We start from the raw sequence: 20,296 nt of genomic DNA on the forward strand, positions 1-20,296 counted from the left end.
GTTCAAGTTAAGATTTCCCAATTTAGGGCACCAGAAGTTTCAAGTCTCTTTAACTTGACTCAAATGCATGGCTTATTTCCCACCAGTCATTCTTTTAAAGATTAATGACGAGGGGCTGGCCCAGTGGTACAGCGGTTAAGTGTGCGCACTCCGCTTCGGCGGCCCGGGGTTCACAGGTTCGGATCCCAGGCACGCACTGATGCACAGCTTGTCAAGCCATGCTGTGGTGGCGTCCCATATAAAGTAGAGGAAGATGAGCACAGATGTTAGCCCTGGGCCAATCTTCCTCGGCAAAAAGAGGAGGATTGGCATCGGATGTTAGCTCAGGGCTGATCTTCCTCACCAAAAAAAAAAAAAAAAAAAAGATCCGTGATGAAGGGGAAAGAGCCCCAGAGTGAGAGGAGGTGAGACTGGGTTACCCAGACCACATGTGTTAATCAGCCAAGCAATGCTTGATACCCCTTCTCCTCTTTGTAAAAGACAGATGTTGAAAAAAAGGGTCTTTAAGGACATATTAACCTAAGAGATATTTTTTTTTGCACTCCTTGCCCTAAACCTGAAATGAGTGCTCCCTCCTCAATCCCTTCTTTTCTCCGTCCCTGACAGGTTTTCTGCACACGTGTGTAGCAGAAACATTTGAGTATCTGCCTAACAAAGATCTGTGAGTCCAGTAGAACAAACAAAATCCATGCTCAGCTCCATGCTACGTTCCTGATCTTGTCCCTAACCATTCCCCACTGCTCCTCTCCCTCCAGAAACTGTCCCTCGTAGTCTCAGACTACTGACAGCAGTGATTCTGAGTGTGGCTCCTAGACCAGCAACACCAGCATCACCTGGGAATCTGATGGAAATGCAGATGTGTGGGCCCCACCCAGACCTGCTGGATGGACCCCAGAAGCAGGCCCAGCAATCCACCCCCAAAGTCCCCCAGGTGAATGCTAAGGCTTGAGAGCTACTGCTCCAGGACAGGGTTCTTAACCTGGGTCCACACATGGGTTTAGGGGTCTAAAAGTTGCTTGCGTTTGCATATAAAATTTTACACGTGTCTATACCCTTTCTCTGTAGAGAGGGTCCAGAGCAGCCACCTCTTGACCCCAAACAAGTTATGAACTACTTACTACTCTATAATTCTGTTTCATGATAAACATCCCCCTGCCTGCATCCACAAACTCTTCTCTTTTCTCCACTTCTGTGCCTTAATAGATACCTGGCTTTCCCTCAAAGAATCTTGGTGGCCATTTTCCCGCAACTCATGTACCCTCACTCAGTACAGAAGATAGGGCTGCCCCTGTACTGCACCCAGGCCATTATCCCTCCACACGTACGTCTCTGCTCTTTTCAGACTTAGACCTAGACTTCTCTTTACTCCTATATCATGTCATCTGCTGACCTCCCACTTTCACTCACTCATTACAGAGCTTGAGTCCTACAGTCACCCTGGGGGATATTAACATCACATGAATGACCCATCTTACACTGCGGCCTCACCGGACCTTGACCACCTCAACATCAATTTTACCTCCATGACACTTCAACCATTCACTCTATGCCATCCCTGGGTCTTGCCCTCACCTGGGACTGCTCCACCTCTGTACCAGTCAGCTTAGACTAAGCTGCGGTGTAGTACCAAAGCTCCAAATCTCAGTGGCTTCCAATACAATGTCTGTTCTCTGTCCAGTGCTGGACAACTGCAGCTCTGCTCCCTGCTCTCGTCAATCTTGGAGCCAGACTGAAGGAGCAGCCCCATTTTGGGGTGCACTAGCCTCATGCAGAGGGAAAGGAGCACTGAATGATCCCAGCAAAGGTCCTTAAACCTCTGCTTAGAAATAGCACACTTCATTTCCATTCACATTTCATTGACAAGCCTGCTGCCAGTGGGGCAGAAAGCCCAACCCTCTCCAGGCCTGGAAGAGAAAAGTGGCAGATGTTTTGACAACACAATCTACCACAATCTTCGAAGACTTTTATAAGCACATCAGTCTCTCTCAGAACATAGAGACCTGTCCTTTCTGCTCTTAGTCCACTCCTATTATACGATTCTTTTCATTTCCTGGAGGCTCTCCGCTCCCTACCAGCTCCTCCCCGAAACAACAATAGATAACATTTACTGACCACTTAGTAGGTGCTGACTTAACATTCCATTACCCCGTGAGGTATTTGAGGGTTAAAGAAGTTAAACGACCTGTCTTCACTTTCTTCTTCTTCTTGTCCTCTAGGTTAGAACCATCACTTCAACTATTAGGGAAAGAGCAGAACCAGGTAGGTCTGAGAGCCCAGGCTGGGGACATGACTGTAGTAACAACAACCAGCCAAGTTGTGTAATTCTTCTCTTGGAGCACTCAGTGCTGGGCATAGCGCCTCTCAATCAGAGCGATTCTCTCCTTAAGTGACATTTGCCAATGTCTGGAGACATTTTGTCATAATTGGACAGGTTTGGGGAGGGGGTCCTACTGATATCTAGTGAGTAGAGGCCAGGGATGCTGTTAAGTGTCCTACGATGCACAGGATGCCCCTCCCCCCAACAAAGAATTTCCCAACCCAAAATGTCAATAGTGCTGAGGTTGAGAAACCCTGGTCTAGAGATGGGGTAGTCTCAGGCAATCGTCTTGCCAAAGTTGCCCTAGTCTGCTCTCTCTTCAGTTCTGCAGAGAACCCGTTTCAGACTTTCTCCCCTCTCTTCCAACTCATCCCAACCCCCTCTATTGTACTCAACTCTTCTTCCATGCTTTCAGCTACACGGACCCTCTCAGTCTTCCCAGATGCCTCTGTCTCCTCACCTAAAGCCTCTGCATGTCTCCTCTTCTCTGTGGCACCTGCCCCTCCTCTTCTAGCTCCTATCCTTCGAGTTCAGGCTCTCTTCTCGACAGTTTAGGCTGTCCCTAAACTCTTGACTGAATTAAGCCCTCTCTGTAATTCTCATAGCAGCATGTATTCTCCCAACATCACATTTACTACACTAATATCATACGTTTAACTAGTTAGTTTCACTAAGCCATGAGAGTGGGGGCCATGTTCATCATCTTCACACTGTATCTCCAGCACCTAGAAAGTACAAGATACATAACGGGTACTTAATATTCACAGCCCAGTTCTCTCCTGAGCTCCATTTCCATTTGCATCTCCTCATACGCATAAATTCAACACATCCAAAACTAAACTCACCATTTTTCCCTCCCTCACCACCACCAAAATCTATACTTTCACCTACATTCTTTTTTTTTTTTTTTGTGAGGAAGACCAGCCCTGCGCTAACTTCCATGCTAATCCTCCTCTTTTTGCTGAGGAAGACCAGCTCTGAGCTAACATCTATTGCCAATCCTCCTCCTTTTTTTTTTCCCCCAAAGCCCCAGTAGATAGTTGTATGTCACAGTTGCACATCCTTCTAGTTGCTGTATGTGGGACGCGGCCTCAGCATGGCCAGAGAAGCGGTGTGTCGGTGCGCGCCCGGGATCCGAACCCGGGCCGCCAGCAGCGGAGTGCGCGCACTTAACCGCTAAGCCACGGGGCCGGCCCTCACCTACATTCTTTATCTCAATGAATGGCACCACCATCCATCAAGGAATGGTGCCCAAGCCATCCTTGACTCCTCCTTTTCCCTCACACCCACATTCATTCATTCATGAAGTCTGTCACTTCACCTTGGTTTCTCTAAAATCCATGCACGTCTTTTGGACTTTTGTCTTAGACACGATCATTTTAACCACTGACTGACTCTGCAATTCTTAGTTACCTTGGACAGGCTGTTTAATTTCTCTAAGCCTTAAATACCTCATGGGATAATAGATGCCAGTCAGCATCTACTAGTGTTAGTAAATGTTATCTATTATTCTTCTTTCCAGGCCCACTGCCATTACCTTAGGAGTACCATCATTTCCAGCCCAGACTGCTGCCACAGCCTAATTGTTCTCCATGCTTCTGATCTAGCCAGCACTCCACTCTATTGTCAACAATGCAGCCAAAATGTCTTTCAAAAATGCAAATGAGATCATGTCACACTCCTGCCTAAAAGCCTTCAATGGCTCTCCACTGCTTTCAGGATGAGGTCATTATTAGCTTAGCCCATCACACCTCCCTCATCAGCCCCCTTCAGCGCTCAGCCCCATCTCTTGTCACTTCTCCAGTCACATCCCTGGCTCCAGTTACTCCCCAGACAAGCCATTCTCTCCCCTTCAGATCTTTCATTTGCTGATTCCTCATGTAGAGACTGTCTTATGTCCCTAACTCCATTGCTAGACCATAGGCAACTTGAGGGAGCTTCCTTGTTCACTATGGAATGCCCAGCACTAAGCAGGCTCTGGCTCATATTAACAATTGGTAAGTATTTATTGAACGAATTTAACTCCTATCCTTTATTTTGAAGAGGAAAGAAAGCAAAAGGAAAACATTAATCAAATGAGTTCATGTACATAGCAAGAGTATCGCTGTATTCCCCAACCTGTATTGACCTGAAATATTTCTAATGGCACTAATTCTTTTCATACCTTTAGCGACAGAATTTGTGCAAATTCAAGCAACAAGCACTGGCGAGGCTTCTGCTACCGACAGTTCAGCTCAGCTAATAGTTGCAGCTTGCCTTCCTCTAGCCTCAAGACCACGTTCAACACAGATGATCAATCTCCAGCACCAGGATTCAAGATGAGTAGGATGCAAAAACCCAGAAAACAAAACAGGTTATGCAGTTGGCATCATTGAAAAGTACCTTCAAGAGCTCACAAAATGTGGAAAAGGTTGTGTGGACACAGAAGCTGGCCTCATTCTTGTCTCTAACGCTCCTCTTGCTTTTTTTGGTTTTCATTTTTAAAATGCTATCCCTGGGATTTCCAGTATCATCCCCATCCCACCCCCTGGGCCTCTACACAGAGGTGGACACTACATGTGTCTAGGGGATATCATTTATATGGCAGCCTATGAAGGGTGCCCCCAAAAGCTGTGCAGTATGCACCAATCTGCGCCAACTATGTGGTGGCCCTAAGCTCAGGACAACTGACCGGACATTTCCCTCACCTCAATGGACTTAGCTATGAGGGAAGGACCTCTTGAAAAGCATGTGGGCTAGCAGCTCTTTGTGAGCAGGTTCACTTTTCTTTGATATCCCTCCAAGGAACAGAACCTGAGGGCCATGGGCCAGTGGCTTCAATGAAGCTCCTGAAAGTGAATGTAAAATGTTGTGCTTTTTCATAAGAAGAGGTTTCGTAAGTTTCACTAGCTTTTCAGGGAGAGCTATAATCCCCAAAAGTTTAAGCATCACTGCTAGAGACCATAGCAGATGCTTGGCATATAGGTGAAGAACGTGTACTTTGTGACAAACCCTTAGTACCTCTGGCGCTAGAACCCTGCACCGGGCACGGCTATATAAACTCAATGAAGAGGCACATCTGTCATCTTGCCATATGAAATCTCTTTCACAGCAATGAGGGTGGGCAAGCTGATACAGTCATGGGCTCAGAAGAGTTAAGCACAGACTTGTGCCTAGAGAGAGGGCTTGCCTTAACTCACTCTAGACATGCAGGTCATATACGTTCTCTCACTCTCAAGGGCTCTAGTAGGGGAAACTCCACAACTCACTGCCTAACTAGCTCATGTTGAAAAATACTCTGTAAAATTTCGAGCTTTCTTTCAGGATTGGGAACCTAAAAATTAAATACAACAATTACTCTAATAGGTAATGGGGAAAACATCAAGTGTTGCTGTTGATTTTAAGTCCAATAACTTCTATTGCAAAAGCTATTCTCTTTGTCCCTAAATCAGACCAAAGATAGTATATAAAAATAGAAAATGAGATTTTGCTGTATACAAAGAAAATTACGTATTTCCCCAATAATGACACCACAAAATGGCAAAATGAAAATATTTAATACACAAAAAAGCACAACAGAATCAACAGGTATTAAAAGCATTACATAGTGCAAATACCAAAAGATACAGAGCTGTTAACTTAGTGGTGCTTATCAAGACTAGGCAAGAACACACGAAAATGTCTCCTTTCCTTATTAAGTGAGCTGGCCACTATTCAAAAAGTTATTTTAAATTGCCTTTTTCTTCCCACCTTATGAAACCATACTTGCTGCTCCCGATCAGATACGTTACGTTTTCTGTATACTGACAGTACATTTTACGCCATCTACTCAAGTGCACGTAGAAAGAGAATTTTTGTATGTCAAGACCATAGCAAGGCAGTTATATCTGCTGTCCAAATTGACACATACTTCTCTCAGAACCTAGAGACAGAACTCTTCTCTCGTCGAGGGCCTCATACCAAGGAAAGGCTATCTGAACTAGAGACATGGGTGAAAGGAAGCAACGCAGGCTCTGCTAGGCAGGCATCAAGAGAGCTTGTGCCCAGCTTCCAGGACTTGAGGTATTCTGAACATATACCCCAGAGCTTGGTCTACCAAAAGTATAATAACTTCTAATATCTTGTTCAGGGAATTATAGGTTTTTAACTTGCTCCCCCATACTTAATCCCCACAACAAACTATGAGGTAGAAAGGGTAAAATGTGTACTCATTTTACAGGTGAGAAAAATTGAGGCTTAACCCAGTCAAGACTGGGTTCAAGGTGGTGGAATAATCTTCCTCCTCCTCTCTATCCAAGAGGAACTTAACAGTGCCTAGCTATAAACTAAAGAGAGAGTCCTATTCCGAGGCTGCTTAAGACTTCTACCTTGCCAAGTGCTGAGGAGGCCAGAAACATTTCATTCCCCTTTTAAATTTTTTTATTCCTCTTTTACATTTTCTATTACCTTTAAAAGGAGGAAAGAAAAAACCAAAGGAAAATTTTGATTCTTATTAAAAAGCAAGTGAAAAAACGAGGCAAATGATAGGAAAAAAGAATAATCCTCCTGTAGGAAGAGGGATGGCTGCTTTCAATTTCTTAGTGCTGAGACAACAGGGGAGCTAATCTCCCTGTTCCTCCATCATACACACAAAGGAAGCCTCAACTACAAGTTGTTTGATTAGACAGTAGCTCTGATGTCACAGCTTCCCTTCCTTATGCTAGAATCCACCACCTAACTCTGCAACAGAAACATTCCCCGGGACTGACTGGAAAAGAGAAATCTTCTCTGAAGATACTGTAGTTACAACCATCCAAGAGTGATACAGAATACCTCTGGTATGAAAGCAATATCCAGAAGTAGATAAAACTTTGAACTCCTAGGCAAAAAGAACAACAGTAAGGCAGGGAGGAAGGGGAAATGTTTGCCACTAAAGTACTTACTGTTAAAAAATCAACACCTTGGGATGAGAAATTAGACACTCTGATAAACTCTCAGTGTTATAATGATAATGTCAATTTTCAATAAAGCATTTGCCAAATTACAGCAACTGTTCTGAGGAAAGGAATTGCTCTGATAGCACTATTTGGCCCTTCTTAGGATCCTTGACCCATTCTACCCCAAGAAATGAGGGATTCAACTAGCTGTGCTCCCAGAAGACATTAAACAAGGATCCTGGATGAAGGAAAACAATCTGCAGGAGAAGCAGTATCTTGGATCTTAGAGAAACTACCAAGAAATAGTAACTACCTCTTTCTGCAGATACACTTCTTTCTCTGTAACATTTCAGTCATTCAAAAGGCTCTTGACAGAGGTACAGTAAGCCTAAGTGTAGGTTTATTATAATATTGCTTTAACAATGCCACATTCACCAATAACGGCATTACTTGGGATTGCACGTTCATTGCATCGAAAGATCTCAAATGCTTATGGGACATCCTCCCACAGGAGAAAAGAGATCTGGTGGCTCCATAAAGGAAGAATGTAGCAATGACAAACAAGGAAATCTCTGTCAACAGAAAGGACGTCTCAAAGCAATCTGGAAAAACTGTCCCCAAATTATGTCTGGGGACACTTGAACCTCGGATACTCCTCATTTCCAGTTTAGCTTTAGAGTCCTCAGTATTTCTCCTCATACGCTAAACTGCAACTCTGCTAATCACAAATCTGGGAAATTCCAGCAAAGTAACCTCGGCATACCCTATGGCAGTGCAAAATTCCAGACATTTGTAAACATTGTACATTTTACTTTTGGCATAAGGGAAAGTTTGCAGGTTCCTTTATGTTTGAAGTGCAGATTCCAAACAGAGCTAGTTCCTAATCTGTAGCCATTTTCAGCAAAGGCATTAACAGTCTATCAAGTGTGCGTGCACACGTGTACACCCATGAATGCGTGAACCATCAAAATGAATTCTTCTTTAGGACATGAGTTTGAACAATTTAAGCAGATACCTGGCTAAACGGAAAACAACAGATTCACAGTATCTAAAACCATATACTTTCAGAATTTCACATAACTCTCTGTGGATAAAACCCAAATATCTGGTTAACAAGTTTCCTCCTTTCTAAAGAGAACCAAGAGGTAACACTACAATAGCTTTCTAGAACCCAAGAACTAATATTCGCCAATTTCTCCATAATGACTTCTCAAAGGAGCTAATATTGCATTGAATTGACGTTAAAAAAAAGTTACAAATGAGCCTGACCTTTAAAATAAATTCTTACAAACAAAATAACGTCCCACAAAGCATTATATACATCTAAATATACATAAATTATTATTAAACACAACTGCATATCTCAAATACTTGACAGTGATTCAATCTTATATTAGAAGAGCTCACAGCAGTTTGGAGGCTGGCCTGGCTGGATACCAATCCATTGTTCAAGCTTAGGATTGGGAAACTATGACATTCCATAGATGGACTGTGGAGAAATGGTAATATCAGTTTAAAAGCTTGGTCTAAATGTATATGGGTGATGGACAAACAAAAATGTACAACCAAAAATTTCACAATGTTATAAACTATTAAAACTTCAATAAAAAAAAAAAAAGCTTGGTCTAAGATTTTTGTAGTCTAAGTATTAAAATATGTATTTACGTACTGTGCAAGTAGAGTGAGTTAATAAGAGACAGGAGACATTTTTAGCTGTAATCTAGAAATTCACTGTTTTTCTAAGGATTTGTCATTTCTGCTCTGAACTTTCTGTCCAGGATAACATGATCATAAATATTAATTTAAACAACTAAAATAAGAAATTTGATGCTAAAGTGGGATTATTTCATTAGTCACAAGTCTATGGCATGATACAACAGAAACAATAAACTCCACTGACAGCTACTTTAACAGATCCTTTCCTCACGTTTCATACAATAGCCAAGATATGCAAACCACCGAAGTTTTATCAAAGGATGAATGGATAAAGAAAATATGGTATATATATACAATGATACTGTATTGTATACAATCTTGCCATTTGTGACAACATGAATCGACCTTGAGGGCATTATGCTGAGTATGTCAGACAGAGAAAGACAAATACCGTATGATCTAACTTGTATGTGTAATCTAAAAACAAAAAACAAACAACACCAAGCTCACAGACACAGAGAGCAGATAGGTGGCTGCCAGAGGCAGAGGGTTGGAGGAGGTGAAATGGGTGAAGGGGATCAAAAGATACAAACTTCCAGTTATAAAATAAATAAGTCCTGGGGATGTAACCTACAGAGTGACGACTATAGTTAATAACACTGTATTGTATATTTGCAAGTTGCTAAGAGAGTAAATCTTAAAAGTTCTCATCACAAGAAAAAAAAATTCTGGAGCTACGTATGGAGACAGATGTTAACCTGACTTACTGAGATCATTTCTCAAGGTACACAAATACTGACTCATTATGTTGTACACCTGGAACTAATACAATGTTGTGTGTCAGTTATACCTCAAAAACAAAAAAGATTTCAAGTGAAGCACGGCTTACCTATGACCAGGAAGACCACATAATTTAACATACAGATGAAGACATTCGAGGGTGAAAGGGGAGAGACAAGGCAAACAGGACAGGATGCTGAAAAATAAGAGTAAACCAGCACTGTCCCCAGAAAAACAGAGCATATGGTCACCCTAAGTACAACTAAAGAGCAATGGTAGTGTTTGGAAGTCCAGAGTTTCTTTATCTTAGAGCAGTACACCATGAAGACTTCACATACAAATCATGTCTTGTTTTAGTGGCAGTGAGTAAAATATATCCGTACCACAGTAGCATTGAAAAAAGAGTAAAACTGAAAACAGATTTGAGAAGATGGTTTAAAGTTTCCTGAAGGTAAAGATAAGATTCAGCTCAAACGCACAGCTTTTTTCTAAGCAATGTGCTTAGTGCTAATGGGGACAGTGAAAAACCCAGGTGAGCAAATGGGAAAAAGAGAAAAGCTGAGTAGCATAAGACAATTCTGTGCTAGGCAAGGATGTGCCAAAACTAGCATTAAATATCTATAAACACAAATAAAATTTAAAAACTTTTTCTTACTTAATTTTCTAAAAAACTGCACCTTTACATAAGGGGAATCACAGGGTACAAGCGCAGATCTCCAAGTTTCCCTGCCCTCCCCATCTTAAGTTATCACTTGCAAAAGCACTGGAGTGGCAAAAATAAAACAAAATTGAGGGCTATCGAGCTATTATGAAGAGAGTAGTAACTGAGGGGAAATAGGGAAGAAAGTAATTTAACTTTCTGAAGTTTTAGAGCATTTACCATGGTCTAACAAAACACTGAACTCAAAAAACTGGTTCTACTTACTGAGTGAAAAGAACCCTTGCCCCTGATGCCTGGAGAGAGCCAGAGATGTGAGCCTCATTCTCCAAGAAGGAACAATGTTGGAGAAAATGGTTCCAGTTCCTCTGCCCTGTTACCTGCCCTCCCAGTGGTAGAAGTAAGTTACCTGGTTATACAGGAAAGCCTGATATTTACTGGGCCTTTTCTCTTTGGGGTGAAAGAAAGTGTCAAAGTCACTGTTCTCTCTAAAGTCCTATTTTGGCTGCAAGTCATACACTGCAATATTTTAAGGTTATTAGTTGTCCCAGATTCAACAAGCACCACCATTTAAGTATTTACAAATAATGAGAAGGAAGCAAGTATGGTTTAAAGATTGACTTACAAAAGAGACTGGGATTCTAGTACTAGCTCTATCACTAACTGTGACTCAGTGGTCATTTAACCTCACGTGCAAAATAAAAGAGGTTGAGTACATGAGTCCATTCTAATTTTAAAGTACCTGGAAAAACTCTTCCTTCTAGGGCAGGGCTTCTGAAGGTGTGGTCAGCCCTGGCCAGACCTTGGGGATGAGAGTGAGGGAGTGAGGGAGGGAAGGAGAGAAGGAGAGAAGGAGAGAAGGGAGGGGGGGAGGGGGGGAGGGGGGAGGGGAAGGAGGGAGGGGGAGGGAGGGAGGGGGAGGGAGAGACAGAGAGGGAGAGATAGAGAGGGAGAGACAGAGAGAGAGAGGAAGGGAGGGAGGGAGGGAGTCGTGGGAGGTGAACTGAGCTTTTTAACAAGCAATCCAAGTAATTCTTATGATCCTTAAATTTGATAATTCTAGGGCCTTGGTCTTCAAAATGACATATTCATACCCCTGGATATACATCAAGATTTTTTCCATGGGGAAAGCAGACAGGGATATCTATAAGGAAATCGATTTAAAGATCCTCAATTTCCATACATAATGTCCTAAGATTTATGTGCTCAGATAAGCTCTCTTCAGATCTACCATTTCTCTTTAACTTCTTTCCTTTTCATAACTGCCATACTCCCTATTTTCAAAAGAAAGGCTGCCTCTCACCCATCTAGAATCTTTCTATGGGGCATTGCCTCAGAATGTAAAAAACCTCTAGAGGCATCAAACGAAAGGACCAAAACCCTGCGGACTCTCAAGAGTACAAAGTAGAGAGAGCTTTGGTTAAAAATTCTGTGCCGTATCTATCTTAGAACCGTAACTGAGAAGGCTGTGCCAGAGACGTATGTTAATGCATTTATTTGAACCAAAAATAAAGTCAAACATTTTCTGACTGAAAGTGAAGTCTGATTTGGCTTATTAATTTTATAATGAGAATAGGCTTTGCCAATTTATATGACAGGACTTTTTTCTAGAAATTTAATCAGCTAAATCCATAGCTCCCAAACTTTCTTAAAAATATCTTTAAAGCACATAGAGAATATACTGGACAGTACATCCTTTGTAAGTACTTAAAATTGTTTTAAAAATTTAGGCATTAAATTAAACATGTGCAAAAAGAAAACTAATCTAGGGTGACAGCCATGAAGTAGTGGGGGGGGGCGGCGCACAAGGGAATATTCTGCAGTAACAGAGACATTCTATAGCTTATTTTGGGTGGTTACTCAGATGTCTACAATTCAGCAGAAGGGAAGATTTCATTGTTTGCTAATTATACCTCAATTTTTTACATGTGCAAAAAGTTATTACACTCTTTCAAAATTCTTTTAGGGGTATGTTAGGAAAAATGTTAGATATAATTGTTCTAGCCATACATGAAAGAAATCTTACTTTTCAAGACTTTTCTTTTGGCTTCTCTGAAACATGCAGCCTGATGGCAACATAAAGTGATCTACAGCACTACATAGCTTGACTAATCAAATTAAGTTTTTTCATTGGTACCTTTAATATTTTTCTAACAGCAACCTTGGATTTTGACACGTAACAACATTCCCTAATAGAAAAGAAGCAAAGAGTAGGGAATAAAATTAACTAAAGAAATGATTAAGTAACTTGCTAAGTGGAAGAATGAATTTTTGTTTGTACTGGTAGTTCTCAATCCTAGATCCTCATCTTTGAAGGAGAATGAAGTGATTAACCTATCTTTTCATGTTAATGCAGTCCCAAATTGATAATCTAGTTCTAAAGAACTCATTTTCAAATTCCATGTAAGTCAGAAGCAAAAATTCCTGGCACACAGATGTTTACATGAATAAATCAACAGATGCAACAGGTGACACTGAGTAGAGATGCTCGAGACTGGAGTTTTGAAATACGGCCTGGCCCTGTTAATATTTCTCTGCAATTCATTGATTCAGCTATGCTATAAAAACCTTAATAACCAACTGAATCTCTTTCTTGCAAATAGGGCATGAAGCCCCAGCCTTCTTTAATCTTCTGGCGCAATGAAAACAAGTGACAAGATGACCAGTCCTCCCGTGAATGATGTTCCCGTCTCGTGGCCTTTTCTCACATAGGCTACATGGCTTCAAGAGATTCTGGCAATCCTCCATGTTTTCTGTATCTGTTCTCTGTTCAAAAAGGTTATCTGATTGTTCTCCCACGCTTGATATAGTCTCTTGGCTTTCAGAACTGTGAGCCAAATCCAAGAACTCCACCGAGTTGCAGGGATCAAAAAGTTTAGGGTTTTCTTCCTTTATACACACATCTTTAGGTCTAACAACTGGGGCTGAAATGGTTCTTCGGCAATCAGGGACATCAATTCCTTCATTTTCCTTCTTTTCAGGTATGGCAGTGATATCAGATGTGGAGAGAGAATGGGTTAACTTAGAACAATCTGAATACCAATCCTTCCTCAAGGCCCAGCAACGAAAACAGTACCTCTTGCTTGGAGAGTTAAATTTCTTGCACTCAGTACACTGCCACTCATCCTAAAAAGACAAGTGCAGCCAATTAACACTCACTCAGTGGTTCACACAATGCTGAGAAAAAGGGAGGGTAGGCCTAATTCTCACCATCTCACTAAGCTAGTGAGAATCCAGACATTCCACACAAGTGTTCTAACCTAGAATTTGAACAAATTCTACAGGTACATGTAAGAAACTCTTGAGAAGTTTTACACTGATAGTGACACAACTGCCATTTCAAGCCAAAACTTGATATAGCTTTCTTTGAGAAAGTTGAATTAATTATTTTGGCTTTCTATCTACTCTGGGGGAAATTTACATTGTTTGTTTTTCCCCACTGCCCTCTTTTTAGGTCATTTCTCTTTGTACACCTTACTCTTATTGAGCAAGAGGCTAAAGAATGAAGAAGAGATAACACTCTGTCATTCTTTCCTACTAATTAACAAATGTTATAAAATTTAGCAAAAAGGAAGCTAAAATTAAAATGAGATTTGAAAACTACTAAATTGACTTATGCTCTCTCACTGCTCCCAGGATCACAGGTAGCTAACTGTATGCCTAAATCATAGCCTCTGAGACGTGAATGCTCTTGTCCTTTGAATGCCAAGTACTTTTTTTCCTACTTCTCCATATTCAAATTAGGAGATACTAGAGCTCACTGAATTTTAAATGCCTTGCTTAATTCAAAGGTAGCTACCTGGAACAAGTCAAGAGTATTTAACGTGGATAACTGCCTGGCTTTGACAGGATCAATGATTTGACACAGGCTGACTTGATTAATTTCAGAACGAAGGCCAAGTACTTCAAGTTTAGAAGTCATAACTCAACTGCCTAGACCAAGAGGCAGGGACACAACCATTTGTTAAACTGGAATGTTCTCCAGAGAGCCTCAAAACATTCTTGCCAGTTTAAGATCCTCAGATCTCATCTGAAATGCTATACATATACTCAAAGGAACTTCATAAAGATTTAGAATTCATAATTGATGATGTGTCATAATCATCAATTGGCATCACTTTTTCTTTTTTAGTAGTACATAAAATAACTGGGCTTATAAATTCAATGGCATCTTTGATTTGATGAAATATAGTCTATTTGCCTAACAGATTTTCTGGGCCAAAGTAGCCACAGAAGTCTGATTAAGATGGAAACACTTATCTCTGCTATTTGTATTGTGGTCAAGAACAGTTAATGGACCAATATATTCCACTTGATAACTTAGCTATGCACAGACCGATCATTTGCAATGAATTACTGTAAGGGCCAACAGTGGGGGGGGGGGTCAACACAAGAGATAACCTAAAATTTTTCTATTCCCAAGCAGCAAAATGTAAAATTCCCTCTTTATCCTTCCTCCATCACCCTTCTTCCCATAGTGAGTTAGCTGAGGGAAGCAGTAAAAGGAAAATTGGAAACTAACATGAAAAGAGAAAAGCAAAGTATACAGTTGAGTCTAGATCTGAGTCGTCAAGCGGTGACAAATCCATACCTATTACCTAATAGCTTAAGATGAAATCTTCATTTATTAGCCCTACAGTAAAATAAAACTGTCTGGAAATTAAGGCATTTTCCATTTGTTTCTTTTTAAGAAATCAGTGAAAATATTACTTTTGAACCTGACAAAGAATAGATAGTTTGTAGGTCCGTCTTGGGAATTCTAAAGGTGTTTCGTGGGAAACGTAGTGCAAGACTATTCTGAATAACTCTGTATATCCACTGCATCATGTCCAAAGAGTTTTGATAGCAGGGAGAAAGGAACACAGAAAGGCATTTACATCATCCCTTTTCAAAACAGGGAGAGGATGAGATCGACTCACCCCCTTCTCTTCTCAAATTCCAATAAAAATCTCTAACAAGAAGTAAAGAAACCAACATCTCTTTACATCTAGGAAAGGCAGATAGAAATGAGGAGAAAATGGCATTCTTCAACACAAGTGAACTGCTGGAATATTAACATCTGAAGATATGGGTAGTAGAAAACAGCTCTTTTACTCGAGAGTCATACCTCAGAGGTAACTTCTACATCAGTGTCATCACTTAAGGACTTAGAGTCCTCAAGGTCATCATTTTTTCCCACTTCAATCACCTGTGAAGGCAAAAACATCTCATTAATAAGGTTCACTTCTTTTAGATGAGGTTATTACCCGAAAGCAAAAGACAGAAGAGCTTCAATTTAAAACTCACACTCTGCCTCCATCATTAGCACTTAAAAAGGAGATAGCTTAAATGTGAGAGCAAAACATGATTCCGTACACACCTAGCCAGCATTTCAGCAGAATGACTGAAAAGCACCCAGAAGAATTACCAAATATCTTCAGCATTCAGAAGAGAGAGGGTGCCCAAATTTATGACTTTAAAGAAAATAATATCGAAGCAGAAAAGCTAAAAATTACTCAATGTGGAAATTTTTTTCTTGGGAATCTAGGTAGGTATTCAAAAGAATAAATAAGGGTTACATGAGAAAGTGAAAAGTACTGTATGCAATAAGGAACTGAGATGTGAAAAATAAAAACAAAGTATTTCAAAATTTTACTTTTCATATTCAAGAGTAAAACTAGTTATGTGATATTCTGGCTGTCATATAAAAATATGCTCATGGACTAGGAAACAAAAAGTGGGAACTATCACCTAAATTTTAAAATTCAGAACTTAAAATTCTAAAACTTAAAACACCCTAGTTTTGTAACCTAGTAAATGGAATAAAATTATGATACAATTATGAACCTCTGTATAGAAACTTTCTCACATAAGCTCAAGTATTTTATGTCCCATCTCTCTCTACAGAAGTTTCCAAATGTCACCTCTGTCTTCATTCTGGCCACTTGCATTCCCTTCTAATGCTACCCACATAATTAGTCCAACAGAACCCAAGCATCTATCTGCCTACCACAAACATATCAGGATAACCTTCAGGAACCCAAATTACTAAGAAAATCCCTAAAATTAAAGGGATGAACCAATTTTGGTCTGTTTTTTGCTATATTCATTCAATGGCTGTTTACTGAGAATCTTCTTTGTTTTGGGCACTGGATCTGCTGCCCAACTTCTTCTGAGACTTGAGCATGTGCATGTATGACTCTTCATCTTGCTGTGCTCACACCATATTTACTCTGAGTTCTAACTCCCTTCTTTCCCCCTATTTAAACTCTAAAATACATAGGAAGAACTCATCTATCTATTTCCATTTAAATAAAAAATGGTTATGGAAGCTATTGAGATGTCTAAGAAATAAGGATTTTTTTCCTACAGGCTGTTGTGGCCATTTAGAACTTCGTCTTGTTAGCAAAGCAAGGTCTCCAGAAGAAAAAACTCCATAACGGGAGACTATACAAGCAGAAAAAGGGTAGCTTATTGCTTCTAACGAAGTAGGAGCTTTACTCATGAAGTCCTATCCTACTTTTAAGGCAGCTTTGATTAACTTACTGCACATCTTAAAATTGAATATAGGAAAATATTAAAAAGTAAAAAGGGATTATATGAGTCATTTGTTGTACAAAGAGGTATAGGTCAGGTCATCAGATCTGAATAGACTATACTATGTGCACATAAATACAGTCAATGTGAAATTTTTCCATAACATACCTTTTTGTCTCTCACTTTCCCTACTTCTTCATTTGCTTGTTCAGTATCAGCAGCTTCAACTTTTATTCCAACACCAAACTGCTCTGATACTGACTCATTCAAAAACCACAAGTCATCTGTGGTGTCTGAAACAATGGCAGTACCTATATCCTAAAAGAAAAAAACAAACATGAGTTTCTGTAGTCAGAGGCTTATCACAGATGTTGAACCAACATAAATGAACCCAAAACTCAACGTCCTCACCCATCTCCAAAGAACACCTAGCCTTTCTTCAACGGACATCTATTCATTCAGCTTGGCACCTATGTATAAGCTAATGGATGGATATAAGGGCGCCTGGCAAGGAATTTTCTATTTTAACAGCAAATCAGGTATGACACCTGAGAAACAATACTGAAGAGCTTAAAAGCTAAAGATGCATAGTTGCTCAACTAAATAGAATCCATTCCCTACATTCCTTTCCACAGGTGGCATTTTAAGGAGTTAGAAAACATTCTATTAATTGTGACATATTCTTTCCATTAACGGTCAATGATGTTAATTAAAGAAATATAGTCATGTGCCACATAACAATGTTTTGGTCAACAATGGACTGCATATGCGACAGAGGTCCCGTAAGATGAGTACCATATAGCCTAGATGTGCAGTAGGCTACATCATTTAAATTTGTGTAAGTACACTCTATGATATTTGCATGATGAAACTGCCTAAAGACACATTTCTCAGGATGTATTCCCATCGTTAAGCAATGCACAACTGTACTGATGGTAACTCAAATCTCTTGTCCAGATCCTTTCTGAATTTTTAAACAACTTTAAACGTTCTTTCTGCATTCATCTATGGAGAATTTATGACATGCTTTTCTACAATATTCATAAGAGACAACTTATTTTGTGACTATTATATGTCCATTCACTTACTGAAGAAATACTCACGGTATGCCTAATAGGTGTCACATACTGTCCTACGTTTTAGGCGATAGAGTAGAGTGGTGAATAATACAAAAGCCTGGACTTATATTTCAGTGGGGGTAAACAGACAACAGACACATAAAAAAAATATAGTAATAGTTTTACAAAGTGAGAAGTAGAATGGAGAATATAAAAATAAGATAAAGGAACAGACTGATAATGGTTTGAATTAGGTCATGACAGTGCAAGTAGTAAAAAGTGGTTAGTTAGATTTCAGATACGTTTGGATAGAGATGATAGCCTGAATGTGGCATATGACAGAGAAAATCAATGATATCTTGTGATATTTGGCTGGAATAACTGGGTAGAAAGTAGACTGATGAGAAAGGAAAAGTTGGAAAGAAGTGTTTGGTAAAAAAAAAAAAAAATATATATATATATATATATATATATATATATATATATATACATATCAAGAGTTCTGTTTTGAACACGCTAAGCATCAAATCACCTAAACGGAGGTGTTGAATAGGCAGCCGGATAGGGAAGCTGGGCATTTAGGGGAGAGGTCAGGGCCACAGATATAGATTTGGGCATCACATGCATACATATTGTACTTCAAGTCATAGCACTGAATGAGAATTCTTAGAGAAGGCAATGTTTGGTCAAGAGTAACCAAGAATGTTATTCTTTCAAAAGAAAAAAAAAAGTTCCCCTTCAAATGTGAAATTTACCTGATTTGTCTGTAAATCAGTTGAGCCATTACTTCTGGGTGTATAGTTGTTTCTCAAGTTTCCTAAAAACCACCAAGGCAGGCCAGCTACATCCCACTCCTCAAACCCAAGGTCCAGCTTAGATGTCTCATCTTGAGTTAAATTTTCTATCAAGTCTTCATCTACAGAAGTCAAATGAAAAAGATGATAACGATGTACATAACACTTAAGAATCAAGACTCTACAATACTTACAATCTCTTTATAAGACAGGTAAAAAGAAACTCCTAATCCCAGTAAGAAAGAATCAGAAATCAAATATCTGCGTCAGTTGCAGAGCCCAAATCTCCTCCCATGTTTAGGCTTCATTAGCAAATAATGACACTAGAGATAGACGATCATTTATCAAGAAATTTAAACTCTGAAAGCACCCGAACAATGACATTGTTCTAAAGGGATTTCTAAATGGTCATTTTATTGGCATTTGTTGGCATTTTAAACATTCCTACCACTGTAGTAACTAAAGAATGACTTGGTCCTTGATAATGGCTTGATCCATTGGATGGCAAATGGTGATGGCACAATGGCCCAACCCTTGAGATAGAAGCAAGGCAGTATGTAATGGCCATAACTGGCAATCACTAGGTTGTCAAGGCAGTCTCACTAGTACCACATATTTTGGGACGTTTCTCAATAATTCATAGGTTTTGATAGGTAACAACCATTATAAAACACTGAACTCTAGGTTGTCAAAATAATATGCCCTTTCTCAATCAATGGGCTGTTTTGAAGTTAAGATACCTAAAATCTAGAAATGCCACCAATCCAAAACATATTAAGGGCCCACATACTCCAAGTAAAAGATCTTGTGTTGTACATCTAAATGACATTCAAAGCAGTTAAAACATAAGTCTGTTGCTACCACATGAAATTCTTTTCTTCTTTCCCATCGTCCAATCTTTTTTATTGTGCTTTACTCTTTCCCTACTTTCTCACTCTCCACTCACTTTTCCCAATGCACTAAGGCATGCCAATGGCAACCACGGGTGTTTAAATATGCTGAGGTACATATGGTTGAAAAAATTTCCGCAGTAAATGGATCCCTGCCAGAACAAAAGGTCACCCTATTTACTTACAAATTAAGTTGATCCTGCCTATTAAAAGGAATACCTGTGCCCAGGGAAACTTCAACTACCTTTTTACTGACTCATTGCCGAAATTATCAGAAACCAAATTCCTGAGATGGTGCCATATTAAAGTTATCTTCATCTATTCAAGCTCTATAACTTCTTGTGAAAGGGATGGAAATAGGCCATTCTTGCCATATACAAAAATTCTGTCCTTTCTACCTATATACCTACTAAGCTATTTATTCTCAAAATTTACATCACAAACTGCATACAGTCTCTTGAATTGGCTGTTCTTATATTTTATAACAGTCTTCTCAGTAGAAAATAAGCAAGAAACAAAATTACACATTTAAAAATACCATACAGACTAGAATAAGATCCAAGGTAACTAGGTAGACCAAAATTCAGTTTATATTCAAATGTAATTTGAAGAAACAATCCATCATGATAAACTGATTCAACTTTAATTCAAACATTTAAAGCAATTTCAGCAGAATAGCTTTCTGGGATGTTGCTAGAGGTCTAATCTGCCATTGCTGCAAGTGTGAGCCAG

General features: G+C 39.7%; 1 protein-coding gene across 4 annotated transcripts in view; it reads right to left on the reverse strand.

Moving 5' to 3' along the window:
* Window positions 1-11,260: 11,260 nt before the first annotated feature.
* MDM4 (MDM4 regulator of p53) overlaps window positions 11,261-20,296 on the reverse strand; it is a 34,700-nt gene continuing 25,664 nt past the window's right edge. For 3 of the 4 annotated variants that reach the window (XM_058540256.1, XM_058540258.1, XM_058540255.1), the window contains exons 8-11: window positions 18,636-18,796; window positions 16,991-17,140; window positions 15,414-15,494; window positions 11,261-13,432 (exon numbers count right to left, since the gene is read on the reverse strand). In XM_058540256.1, coding sequence (XP_058396239.1) covers window positions 12,860-13,432; window positions 15,414-15,494; window positions 16,991-17,140; window positions 18,636-18,796 — 965 coding nt within the window. In that variant the 3' untranslated portion in view covers window positions 11,261-12,859. Of the gene's footprint in view, window positions 13,433-15,413; window positions 15,495-16,990; window positions 17,141-18,635; window positions 18,797-20,296 lie in introns of those variants that run through there. The other variant, XR_009219884.1, reaches the window with a different exon arrangement.

The sequence above is a fragment of the Diceros bicornis genome, chromosome 4 (genome assembly GCF_020826845.1).
Source record: "Diceros bicornis minor isolate mBicDic1 chromosome 4, mDicBic1.mat.cur, whole genome shotgun sequence".
NCBI lineage: Eukaryota > Metazoa > Chordata > Mammalia > Perissodactyla > Rhinocerotidae > Diceros > Diceros bicornis.